This window comes from Cricetulus griseus, chromosome 3 (genome assembly GCF_003668045.3).
Source record: "Cricetulus griseus strain 17A/GY chromosome 3, alternate assembly CriGri-PICRH-1.0, whole genome shotgun sequence".
Classification (NCBI taxonomy): Eukaryota; Metazoa; Chordata; class Mammalia; order Rodentia; family Cricetidae; genus Cricetulus; species Cricetulus griseus.
In genome coordinates, this window is record NC_048596.1 from 55,610,374 (window position 1) to 55,623,407 (window position 13,034).

The following is a 13,034-nucleotide window of genomic DNA, read 5'->3' on the forward strand; positions in this document are numbered from 1 at the left end:
CTTATGGGCAGCGGCTGATAATGGAGTGTGTTCAAGGCAGGAGTAGTCCTTCAGTGACCCTGGGCCCAATAGTAGGCAGAAGAATTTGCTCTGTGGTAGTGGCCAAAGAACAGTGTTGTTCCCAATGAGTCTGGATACGAGGAGCTCTGGGCTAACTTAAGCTCTCAGAGGCAGGGATCTGGTAGTCAGCTTAGGACCTCTTCCCAGCTACAGCACCACGAACTCAGTGGAGTCACAGCCCCATGGACCACAGTGTTCTCATGTGTGAAGTCAGGTGGGAAGCCGATACCAGGCTCTTTACCAGCTTGTGTCTTCTGAGCCTGCGGTTCCAGGGAAGTGTGGCAGCCAGGGAAGTGTGTATGATCCCAAAGAAGAGTGTTTCAGACAGAGGGAACCAGGAGACTTGTCAGACCTGGCAGGATACAAGGCCATGTCCTGAACTCAGAGTGGCCTGGATTTTCTTGCATTAAAACTTCTGTCCTCGGGTGGTGGTGGCGCACACCTTTATTCCCAGCACTCGGGAGGCAGAGGCAGTCAGATCTTTGTGAGTTCGAAACCAGTGTGGTTTACAAGAGCTATTTCCAGGACAGCCTCCAAATACACAGAGAAACCCTGTCTCAAAAACCCGAAAGAAAAAAACAAAAAATCTTCTGTCCTCACCAGGCGATGGTGGCACTTGCCTTTAATCCCATCACTCAGGAGACAAAGGCAGGTGGATCTCTGCCTGATCTATAGAGCTATTTCTAAATCAGCCAAAGCTAGACAAAGAATCCTGTCTTAAAACCAAAAACCAAACAAATCAACAAACTTCTGCCCTCTGCTTCCCTTCAGTGTTATCCTTGAGTTGAGCACAGGTCACACATCCTGAGTATATGTGAGCTTTGCTGCTGTTCATAGAAGGCTCCCCACTGTCCTGCTCCCTGATGCTCTGGACAAGGCTGCCCCAGACCCTGTGCAGGGTCACTTCCAGAGCTCTCCTGTGGGGAAGAAGCTGAGCCTGCAGCCCCTGGGAGCCCAGTGCTACCCTGTGCTGTGGGGGTGTCCTGATGTTACTATCGAGCTGTAGGCTATGTTGGCTTGCAGGCTGGTGGAGATGTGGTCCTCTGAACTAGGGTGTATCAGGGGCAGAACAGACACCATCATGGTCATTTGTTTTTTTTTTTTTTTCCCTCTAGCCTTATGTACTGGACAGATTGGGGTGAGAACCCCAAAATTGAGTGTGCCAACCTGGATGGGCGAGATCGGCATGTCCTGGTGAACACCTCCCTTGGGTGGCCCAATGGACTGGCTTTGGATCTGCAGGAGGGCAAGCTGTATTGGGGGGATGCCAAGACTGATAAAATCGAGGTGAGTGAAGCATATGGGGCAGGGGTGTGCCTTGGGGAGGGGGGGCGCGTCCAGGTATAAGAAGCCACACCATATAGGGCGGGTGGCATTTGACCAGACTCTTTGTGGTCCCTGAGCCCAAAGTTTCATGCAGAGGCCAGTCCTGGACACTCTGCTGCCCATCCCGTGTGTTTGTCATAGATGTCAGTAGATTGCTGTGCCCAGCTGATGGAATCATCAAAGAAATAACTTATGATGGGTTTATATGGCTCCGTTGGTAGGGTGCTTACCCAGCATTTGGGGTGCCCTGGTTTCAATCCCCAGGACCACACACATGGGTTTGGTAGGTAGCACGTGACTATATTCTGAGCACTCAGAAGATGGAGGCAAGAGGACCAGGAGTGCAGGGTGATTTTGAGCACCTGGGATATTAGAGACCCTGTCTAAAAAACAATCCCAAACCAAACAAAAATGGTTATGGTTGCGCATGTCTTTAATTCCAGCACATGGAAATCAGAGGCAGATGGACAGACCTCTCTGAAATGAGGCTAGCCTACTCTGTATAGTGAGTGAGTTCCAGGTTAGCGACGGCTGCATAGTGAGTCCCATCTCAAAAAAAAAAGTTTACAGGATCTGGCTGAAGGTTCAGTGGGGGAAAGTGGCTTCTCACAACATGAGTTCAATTCTGGGAACCCATATGCTGGACTCCATATATGAGCAGTGTCACGTGTCTGTGCCCTGCCCCTACACACGCACAAAATAAAAAATACATTTTAAAAGTTATTAAATATATAGTCTCTTAAAATATGATTTCTGGCCAGGTGATGGTGGTGCGAGACTTTAATCCCAGCACTTGGGAGGCAAAATCTCTGTGAGTTCAAGGCCAGCCTGGTCTCTAGAGTGAGTTCCAGCACAGGCTCCAAAACTATACAGAGAAACGCTGTCTAGGAAAAAAAAAAGAGAGAGAGGGAGTGGAAAGTGGCAGGAGAGGAATGAAGCTGTCAGTCAGAGCCAGTTATTTCTGGTGATTCATTCATTCTGTCTGTCTGAGGAGGTCTGTGCTGGCTCTGAAACAGGAGGCAGAGGGATTGGCATGAGCTACATGGTGAGTCCTAGGTCTGCTTGGGCTACGTGATAGGAACCTGTCTCAAAACAAAACCAAAAATACTGGTTCTCAGGTGTCCTCCATGCAGCTTAAGACTGTGTGAGCCAGTGACTCACTGCTCTGAGTGTGGTGGGCAGGCGTAGGTGGAGGAGTTGACTGTGCAGCGTCCTCCAGCAGCCGTCTGTGTCTTTGGCAGAGCCCCTTGGGTGCTTTTGATGGACCCTTTGTGCCAGGTGACTCTGTCAGCATCACAAGCAATTCTTTTGCCCTGCTTTTATGTCTCAGGGCAGACGCCTTCCTGCTTTTTCTGGTAGCTTCTTGTTGCTCCTTGTGTGTAGGTGTCCCTATCTGCCGATATCACCATTGAGGACACTCTCCTTATGGCTCCTGGAGAAGCGTAGGAGCTGGAGAAGAGGCTGTGTCTGAAGCTTTGTTTCTTGGGGGGCAGGGGTCCTCAGTTCTGTGGGGGACATGTTGGGAGATGTCCTTCTCTTGGAAGCACAGAGAGAAATAGCTGCTTTGTAATCTTTTCTCTTGGACTTTCTAGTTGATAATCTCCTTTTAAAATTTTGTTTATTTACTTAATTATTCTTTAAGGTATGAGTCGTCTATCTTCATATATGCCTGCATGCCAGAAGAGGGCATAAGGCAGCCTTAAAAATGGTTGTGAGCTACCATGTGGCTGCTGGGAATTGAATTCAGGACCTCTGGAAGAGCAGTCAGTTCTCTTAACCACTGAGCCATCTCTCCACCACCACCCCCCTTTAAAAAAAAAAGAAAAGAAACAGTTGTTGCTCAAAAGAGTTTGAAAATGCCTGTTCCTGGGCTAGTGAGCCAAAGCCAGTCTCTCCAGGGCTGCTGAGGAATCTTCATCTCCTCAGCAGCTCTCAGGGGAGAGCATGGGGTGTGCCAACGGGAGTGTGACAAGGATATACGGCATCCACAGATGCTGGCACACATAGCTGTTTCTGTTTAATGTGTCCAGGGTTGTATGATATCATTGCTGTCTCCTTCCAGAATACTTCCTCACCTGGAGAGCAAGCCCCATGCCAGGTCATAGTCATTCCCCATGTTTCTGGTCCCTCAGCACTTGGGGACACTCCTTACCTTCTGCCTCTATGGCTTGGTTTCTTGGGTATATTTCCTGTGACTAGACCCCTGTAGTCTAGATATAGCATTTTATATCTGGCTTTGTTGGGAGCAAAATGTACTCAGTCTCCATGCTGTCCCATGTACAAACACCTCTTTCTCTTTTGGAGCAGGTTCCATGCCAACGCGTGGTGGACACTGCAGCCCTTCTCACTGGTCTTTCCTCTTGTCCATTGATCAGGAAAGATTGCTGTGGATATTTGTGTATACGTTTTTTTTTTTGCCTGAATGTCATTTTTAGTTTTCCCTGAGGGTTGTCTGGGAGTGGAATTCCATGTCAATCGGCATTTAAAGTGTGGTTTACTCAAAGTCATTTGTAACTACAGTTCCAGGGATGTGATGCTGTCTGCTGGCATACACAGGCACTGCACAATATGATGGACAGGTGTAAAACATTTGTACAGTGCATGACTTTAATCCTAGGCAGAGGCAAGTAAAGCTCTGTGAGTTTGAGGCCAACCTGTCTACATAGCAAGTTCCAGGCTAACCAAAGCTACAGAGAAAGATCCCCCCCACCCCAAACCACCATAGGACATTTCTGTAATTTCTTTTTTTTTTTTTAAGATTTTATTTATTAATTTGTGCACAGTATTCTGCCTGCACTCCAGCATAGGGCACCAGATCTCATTTAAGGTGATTGTGAGCCACCATGGGAATTGAACTCAGGACCGCTGGAAGAATAGTCAGTGCTCTTAACCTCTGAGCCATCTCTCCAGCCCCATTTCTGTAATTTCTATTCCCACACAGTAGAGCATGTAAGAATTGCTTTTTGCCAGTCTCATTTTCTTCCATTTCTGAGAGGTTTGTAATCTCTACCAAGGGGAGAGCATGGGGTGTGGCTCCTCTGTTACAGGGAGGCTCTGCCACTATGCAAACCCAGATCCAGCCTGGGTGTGGCTATGACCTGGCCAGGAAAACTCTGACCTCTCATTTTTTATCAGGGCAATCAGGGAGTAGGAGACAAGGCTGAGCTATCTGGTATGTTCCCCTCTTTCTCTTAGTGACTTTGTGGGATTCTTTCACTGTTCTAGAATGGATCCAGGAAGAGGCTCTCTACCACGGTTTGCTTCTTCATGCTTGGAAGTTTAGTCTTATAAATTGGGTTAGGGATATGGCTCAGTTGGTAGAATTCTTGTTTAGCATGCACGAGACCCAGGGTTCCATCCCAAAGCATGATATAAAGTAAATATGGTGGTGGACACCTGTAATTCCAGCATTAGGGAGGCAGAGGCATGAGAATGGGACGTGGTGAACCTTCGTCCAGCCTGGGCTATCTGAAATCTTATCTCAAAAGAAAAGATAGCAAAGGAAGGAAGAATGAACACAACAAGGGACTGGAAAGATGGCTCAGCAGGTAAAGGTGCTTGTCACCAAGCCTGTGATAACCTATACTCAAAGCCTTGGAACCCACATGATGGAAGGTGAGAACTGATTCATGAAAGTTGTCCTGACTTCCACACTTACACCATGGCACACACATACTTGGTACACACAACAGAGACACAGAGAGAAATTGAGAAGACACAAGAGATAATGCTGACTTCTGGTAGATTAAAACTAGAGTCTTTGTTCAGATGAGGATCTTATTTTAGCATCATCAATCCTTTCCCAGGCCCTGTTGTGCCTGTATTGAGGAATTGCAGGGTCCCTAGGTCACCTGGAGCCCTGCCTGTCACTGCCCTCTTCTCTCACCCACTCTTCTCTCTTCTCCCCAGGTTGGGGAGCTCCATGTGCTAATGGTTTGTGCTGAAGGTCAATCATTCCCCCAGATGTTTAACTCACAGCTTGCGGCCTGTGTACCACCTCTGTCTGTCTTGTCATGGGAATATAAGAATGAACTCTGGGGAGGCAGAGGCAGGTGAATCTCTGTGAGTTTGAGGCCAGCCTGGTCTACAGAGTTCCTGGACAACCTCCAAAGCAATACAGAGAAACCCTGTCTTGAAGAAAGGAAAAGGAAAAAAAAAAAAAGAACTCTGGCCTAGCCATGGTGGCTCACGCCTTTAAACTCAGCACTTGGGAAGCAGAGGTGCTAGATATCTTGAATTCAAAGTCAGCCTGGTGTACAGATCAAGTTCCAGGGCAGCCAGGGTTACTCAGAAAACTCTCCTGAAAAAAAAAAAAAAAAGCATTGAACTCTGGGCTGTGTGAACTGAAGCTGGCTGTTACTGCCCTCTACTGCTCACTTGACGTCATTGAGCCAGAGATTTCAGTCCTAACTGCAGCCTCCAGCCAAGATGACCCCTGCCTATGCCCCCCCCCCCCCAACAACTAACTGCCTTTGCCAGTACTGGGCAGATGATCTCACAGCAGCTTTGATGGCCTCCAAGTCGGCCTGAATGGCTTTAGATAGGAGCTCAGCTTTGGTTCTTTGTTTTATATCTCCAGGGTGGGTTAGCAATTGATTGATTAGTCTGGTCTCCTGCTGCAGGTGGATACTGAGGCCCATGGGGTGCTTGGTGAAGCACCATGGGGTAGAGTGGTGAGGGCCCCCTGGCTGTAGGCGCTGGAACTGCACGGTCTTCTCTGCTGAATCAGCACTTTCATCTCCTGCTGTTGAACTGTAGTGGTTTAGTGTCAGTGCTCAGCCTGCCTGCTCTCCTGATGAGCAAGAGGCTCAAGAGGCCAGCCAAGGCTTGCCTGTAATTACCTGGTGTATTTCATCATCCTGTCCTGAGAGCCCTGAGCCTGGGATTTGCTGCTGCCACTGTTGGTCTTTGTGGGTCACTAGAGTCCCGTTTATCCTGTGAATTTTAAAAACAATAACAAAAACCAAACAACACCAAACAAACAAACAAACCGGGTCTCAGGATGGTCTTGAAATGACTACGTCGCTGAGGATGGTCTTGAACTCCTTTTCTTTCTTGCACCTCCTGAGTGCTAGGATTGTCTGTATGCCCTACCAATTAGTTTATTGGTGCTTGGGATCAAACCTAGGGCCTCTTGGATGCCAGGAATGCCCTCTACCAGCTGAGCCACACCCCCAGTCTTAGTGTTTTGTTTTTGATCATCATAGCCTTTTCCAGAAGAAGACTTGGTCTTTCGTGCCAGGTGGACAGGGAAGGAAAGTACCATAGGCCTGTGGGGTTAGGTTTATAACTAGAGGTGCCTGTCCAGGTTGTGGGGTGGCCTGGCCCTTTGAAATTGTGTTATATGCCCACCTCTGCACCTGTAGCAGGCATTGCTACTGGATCTCAGGAAGCCTTCCTACAGTGCTCGTCCCGTTCTGAGCTCTTTTCCTTGGTACTCCAGGCCCCAGTCCATGCCTCATCAGCACTCAGGGAGAGAACTCCCTTTCACAGCATCCACACCTAGGTTAGGAGGTTCTAGGAACAGTGCTCAGTCCATCAGCCAAGAATGTGTGTGGGAAATGCCATTTGTACCATAGCGCCTGACATCTCATGGCCCCTGGCTAGATGGTGGTTGAATGAAAGCTCCTGGGCAGCTCAAGCCTGAGGCAGGCCCCAGGTAGGCTCTTGGTATGGCCCTTAACCACCCAGGCCCGTGTCTCTGCCAACACACAGGTGATCAACATAGATGGGACAAAGCGGCGGACCCTGCTAGAGGACAAGCTCCCACACATTTTTGGGTTCACATTGCTGGGGGACTTCATCTACTGGACCGACTGGCAGCGACGCAGTATTGAGAGGGTACACAAGGTCAAGGCCAGCCGGGATGTCATCATCGATCAGTTGCCTGACCTGATGGGGCTCAAAGCGGTGAATGTGGCCAAGGTTGTCGGTGAGTCCAGGAAAGCTCCGAGCCATGTCTCAGCTTGGCTAATTGGCACCAGGAAAGGTGACAGGTTCAGACCTGGGTTTGGTGTGCAGGAGGGTATCCTACTCTGAGGATGGTGAGGACAGGAAATGGTGACTCTGTCTGGCTAAGGATAGGTGGGAGTAGGGGTGATGTGTTGCGCAGGGAAACTATGTTGATAGTGGTCAAAGATTAGACGGTTGGGAATAACTATGGCTGACATGTGTCTCCTCAATGTGTACCAGCCCTGGTAAGAACTTCAGTATGCTAATCCTAGTTCCCACCCCATGAACACTGGGGACAGAGAGAGAAAGCCCTGTGAGTAGCAGGTGGTTGAACCCAGAACTCACTATATTTGCCTTGCCCTTGTGGCTGAGCTGGGCTATGACTCTCAAACACACTTTTTTCCTGAAAGGCAGGATGGTCAGATTTCACTTAGGAGAACTTTATTTGGCTTGTTGGGTTGTCTTGAGGACTGCAAATGCAGATCCATAAGTTTCACTCAGAAACGTCCTTGTGGGGACCAGGGACTCTTCCACAGAGCAGTGGCTCTGTCCTGTCTGCCCTGCCACTCCCATGCCTGGTGCCACACCTGCATGCCTCAGGTACTGGAGACTTTCCCTGATAAAGAAATGGAAGAGGAGGCCCCAGTGCTGTGGGCCCCTTGTTTGTAATCAACAGGTAGGTGTGATGTTAGAGAGGTGGCTCAGGCTGGAGAGGTGGTTCCGAGTTCAGCGGCCCCCAGTCTTCTGGAGAACCCAAGTTCTGGGACTTTAGCTTGAGGCTCACCCAAAACCATCTTCCGACCTCCAGCGATTGCACCTCTCTCTCTCTCTCTCTCTCTCTCTCTCTCTCTCTCTCTCTCTCTCTCTCTCTCTCTCTCTCACACACACACACACACACACACACACACACACACAAAACAAAACCCAAATCATTGTGCTAGTGAGATGGTTCAGTGAGTAAAGGAACTTCCTGCCAAACCTGACACCCTGAGTTCAACACTTGGCCCACATGGGGGTACCCAGAAGTTTACCTCCACTTGTGTGCACATGCAAACACACACAAAGTAAGGAGGGAGGTGATTGAGCTTGGATCTAAATGATCAGGCAGGGTGTGATTGGCAGAAGAGACATCTGAACAGAGGCAGTGTGGGCCCACCAGGGAAGCATGATGGGTGACCATGGGCGTGGCTTGTACCTTTTGTCACTGTGATAGACCACACAGCAGCCCATAGGACCGACAGGCTCCATTTCACCAGCCACCTGTGGAAAAGCACTTGTCATGCACAGGATGCAGAACAGGCTCACCTGTATCTGTTGGGAAGAAGATAAGGCTAAAGCAAGCCTCCCTGGGCTGAGAAGGGTGGGTGGGCCTGTCACCACCCCCTTCGGTGTCTCACCTCCCCCATCTTGTGATAAGAGGAAGAAGAGTCTTTTTTTTTTTTTAAAGGTATTATTTATTATGTATACAACATTCTGCTTCCATGTATATCTATCTGCACACCAGAAGAGGGCAGCAGATTTCATAATGGATGGCTGTGAGCCACCATGTGGTTGCTGGGAATTGAACTCAGGACCTTTGGAAGAGCAGTCAGTGCTCTTAACCTCTGAGCCATCTCTCAAGCCCGAGTCTTAAAAAAAAAAAAAAAAAAAAAAAAAAAAAAAAAAAAAAAAAAGCTAAATTCCTAACAACTAAGTTGCTTCTAGCAGCAATTTGGAAGCAGAATGAGATAATAGCCTGGTCCAAAATAGGTCTGTATGCTTTAATAGAAACATGCACTGTCCGTGGCACACCTGAGTTTTATGGGTTGCCAAGGGAGTCAGTGAATCAGAACATTCTGGAAGAATGATAAGAGCCAACCCAATAAGCAGGGTCAGAGTTGAGAAGCCACAGCTGAACAGACATTGAGGTGTAGTACCATCACTCCTCAGTGGGCTGGTTGTAGCCCTGGCCGCACCACCCTTGATTTGCTGTACTCAGTTGCCACTATCAATATTGTCTCCTTTTGGTGGGTGGCAGGAATACAGCTACGCACAACTGTGAATGAGCTATACCTCTCCTTGGCCAGTCTAGAGCTATGTGTTCGACTCACAGGAACCAACCCATGTGCGGACGGGAACGGAGGGTGCAGCCACCTATGCTTCTTCACCCCTCATGCCACCAAGTGCGGCTGCCCCATTGGCCTGGAGCTGTTGAGTGACATGAAGACCTGCATTATCCCTGAGGCCTTCCTGGTGTTCACCAGCAGAGCCACCATCCACAGGATTTCCCTGGAGACGAACAACAACGATGTGGCCATCCCACTCACAGGTGTCAAAGAGGCCTCTGCACTGGACTTTGATGTGTCCAACAACCACATCTACTGGACAGATGTCAGTCTCAAGGTACCTTGTGTGAGGCTGCAAATGCCTGAGCTTTCTGTGGGACCTTGTCTGTGAAACTGCCTATGTGTGCTCTATGGCTGATTATTATTATTATTTTAAGAACTATCTTATTAGGGTGATAGATGGTTCAGGAGTTGAGAATGCTGCCTTCCAGAGCATCTGAATGCAGTTCCTGGCATTCACATCAGGTGCCTCATTATATCACGTAGCAGCTCCAGCTCCAAGGGATCTGATATCCTCTTCTGGCTTTTGTGGGTAGTACTGTATACACATGGTGCACTTAAATGTGCTCAGGCATACTCAGGTACACATAAAATGTTTTTAAAAATGAGGGGCAGAAGAGACGGCTCAGTAGTTAAGAGCACTGGCTGCTTGCTTGCTCTTCCAGAGGATCCAGGTTCCAGAGGATCCATGAGGAACCACTTGGTGGTTCATAACAATCTGTAACTCCAGTTCCAAGGGATCCAGTGCCCTCCTCTGGCCTCAGTAGGTACTGCATGCATGTAGTACACAGACATAAATTCAGACAAAACACTCAAACATAAAATAAAAGTGAACCTAAGATAGTTTTTCGATCTTAAGTAAATTAAAGTATTGAGACTAAGAAGGTATTTTAGTGGTCAAGGAGCTTGCCATACAAATGGCAAATGTAAGAACCAGAGTTACAATTTTCTGGTGGGTGTAGCAGGCTGCCAGAACTCCCAGCCTCTGAAGGCAGAGGCAGGTGGTCCTTGTTGCAAGCTGACCAGCTAGACTAGTTGTATAAGCAAACTCTGGGTTCAGTTAAGAGACCTGTTTTCGTGAGTAACAGTGCCAGCCTTGGGTCTCCCCATACTCATGGGGAGTGCGTACACATGGAAACACACACAGAAAGAAAACAGAGTTGTAGTATTGAATATCACTCAGTGCAGGCTGATAAAACATTAGTCCACCTACTTTTGTTTGTTCCTTTGTTTTTGGACAGCATCTTTTTGTGGAGCTCTAAGTGGCTTAGAACTTGATGGGTAGATCAGCTGGACTTGAACTCACAGAGATCCACCTTCCCTCTGCCTCCTGGGTGCTGACACTTAAGTGTAGTGTCCCTAATTTAATAAGCAAATATGAATGACTATTGTGGTAGGTCGGGGTGACATGCCCAAGGCTTTTGCAAAGTACTTTGAGAAATGCTTGGTGAAACTTGGCATTGACCAATACTTTCCCACAGTCCATTTACCTTGTATCTGTTTCCAGTCACCGTGCAGGTGTCATTGTCCTGGATGATGAACAGTGGAAGAGACTTGTCTCCTAAATGGGGGTCTGTGGAACATGATGGTTTTGTAAATGGTTCTCTTGGAATATGGTGATCCCTGTGTGTTTAGAGATTGCCTACGGCTTTTTTGTGCCACCAGGCTGAGGAATGGTGTTATTTCTATGAGGTGTGAGAAACCTAAAATCCTATCTATCCCTTTCTAGTGAAAACTGATCCCTACTGTACCATATGACTAACACATTTTGATCACCTTTGGGGATATAGTGGTGTATGCCTGTAATTCTAGTACTCAGGGGTCTGAGGCAAGAGGATTGCCATGAGTTTGAGACTAGCCTGGACTGTCCTGATTCAAGAAAGGGGGACTGGGGGTAGGGAGGTACAGAGAAACAAGATCACCTGTATCTGAAGCTACTATTTATTTGCTTGTGGTTATTTACTTATTTATTTTTAATGTTTAATTTCATTTATGTGTCTGTGGAGACCAGAAAAAGGTGTCAGATCTTCTGAAGCTGCAATTACAGTTATGAGATGCTTGATGTGGGTGCTGGAAACAAAATTTGGGTCCTCTGCAAGAGTAGCATTCACTTGTGACCACTAAGTCATCTCTCCAGTCCTTTCCTAATTCTCTCTCTCTCTCTCTCTCTCTCTCTCCTCCCTCCCTCTCTTTCTCTCTCTTTGGTTTTTTGAGACCATGTTTCCCTGTGCGATCTTGCTCTGTATACTAGGCTGGCCTCCAACTCAAGAGATTGCCTGCCTGTTGAGATTAAAGGCATACACCACTCCTCTTGGCAGTTTTTTTTTTTTTTTTCCATTTTTAAAGAAATGACTTGGAAGTCAAAAGATGAGGGTGTTTGGTGCCCTGAACTAGACTTACAGGTGGTTGAAGGCTATCATGTGGGTGTTGGGAACTGTTTGTTCCTCTACAAGACCAACAAGTGCTCTTAATCCCCGGGCTAACTTTCCAGCCTCACTCCGTTTCTAATTGTTAACAGTTCCTAAAGCAGTTTCATGTTTGAAAATTTCCTTGCCATGCACATACATACATACATACATACATACATACATGATTTTATTTTACATATGTACATTTATGTCTGTGACTATATGAGCATATATGTGTCCAGTGTACACAGAGGCCAGATGACAGTGTCCATTCCTCTGAAATAGTTACAAGTGTCTATGAGCTGTCTGTAGGAGCCAGAATCTGAATTCTGGTTCTCACGATTGAGCAGCAAGTGCTCTTAACCTCTGAACCATCTCTCAGTGCAGTCTTCTATATTTTTATTCCTTCCCAGATTCAAGTATGATTACTGGGTGGAGTGTTTTCTAGATTCTCCATCTGTGTAAAATCACACACATGGACATGCACAAATATCCAAGTTGCTTTTTCTACGGAAGTCATCTTCCTGCCTTTCAGTTATCTGTTTGGTGAGTCTGCTGTCTCCTGGTTGATGTCTACAAAAGATGATGGATCCTAACATGGCCCTTTCCATCCTCACCCTCCCAGACTATCAGCCGAGCCTTCATGAATGGGAGCTCAGTGGAACACGTGATTGAGTTTGGCCTAGACTACCCTGAAGGAATGGCTGTGGACTGGATGGGCAAGAACCTTTACTGGGCTGACACAGGGACCAATAGGATAGAGGTGGCCCGGCTGGATGGGCAGTTCCGTCAGGTGCTTGTGTGGAAAGACCTTGACAACCCCAGGTCTCTGGCGCTGGATCCTACTAAAGGGTAAGCACTGTTATTGCCTGTCACTCGATCCAGGCCCTGTCCATCTGTTCACAAGTGCCTCTGTGTTGAAGTCACTGCCTCCCCCTTCCTAGCTCTTTATGCTTACAGCATTGAAGCCACTGTCAGCCACAGACCTCTGGCTGCTTTCACATGGACTGTCTTTATTTATTTATTTTTTAAGATTTTTTTTTAATTTATTATGTATATAATGTTCTGCCTGCATGTATGCCTGCAGGCTGGAAGAGGGCACAAGATCTCATTATGGATGATTGTGAGCCACCATGTGGTTGCTGGGAATTGAACTCAGGTTCTCTGGAAGAGCCGTCAGTGC

The 13,034-nt window shown here is 47.6% G+C and overlaps 1 protein-coding gene across 1 annotated transcript in view; it reads left to right on the forward strand.

The window, feature by feature from the left end:
• Positions 1 to 13,034, forward strand: part of Lrp5 (LDL receptor related protein 5) — a 107,849-nt gene that overhangs the window by 58,211 nt on the left and 36,604 nt on the right. Inside the window, exons 7-10 of the mRNA XM_027408770.2 lie at positions 1,176 to 1,347; positions 7,102 to 7,318; positions 9,431 to 9,720; positions 12,477 to 12,703. Coding sequence (XP_027264571.1) covers positions 1,176 to 1,347; positions 7,102 to 7,318; positions 9,431 to 9,720; positions 12,477 to 12,703 — 906 coding nt within the window. The remainder of the gene's footprint in view (positions 1 to 1,175; positions 1,348 to 7,101; positions 7,319 to 9,430; positions 9,721 to 12,476; positions 12,704 to 13,034) is intronic.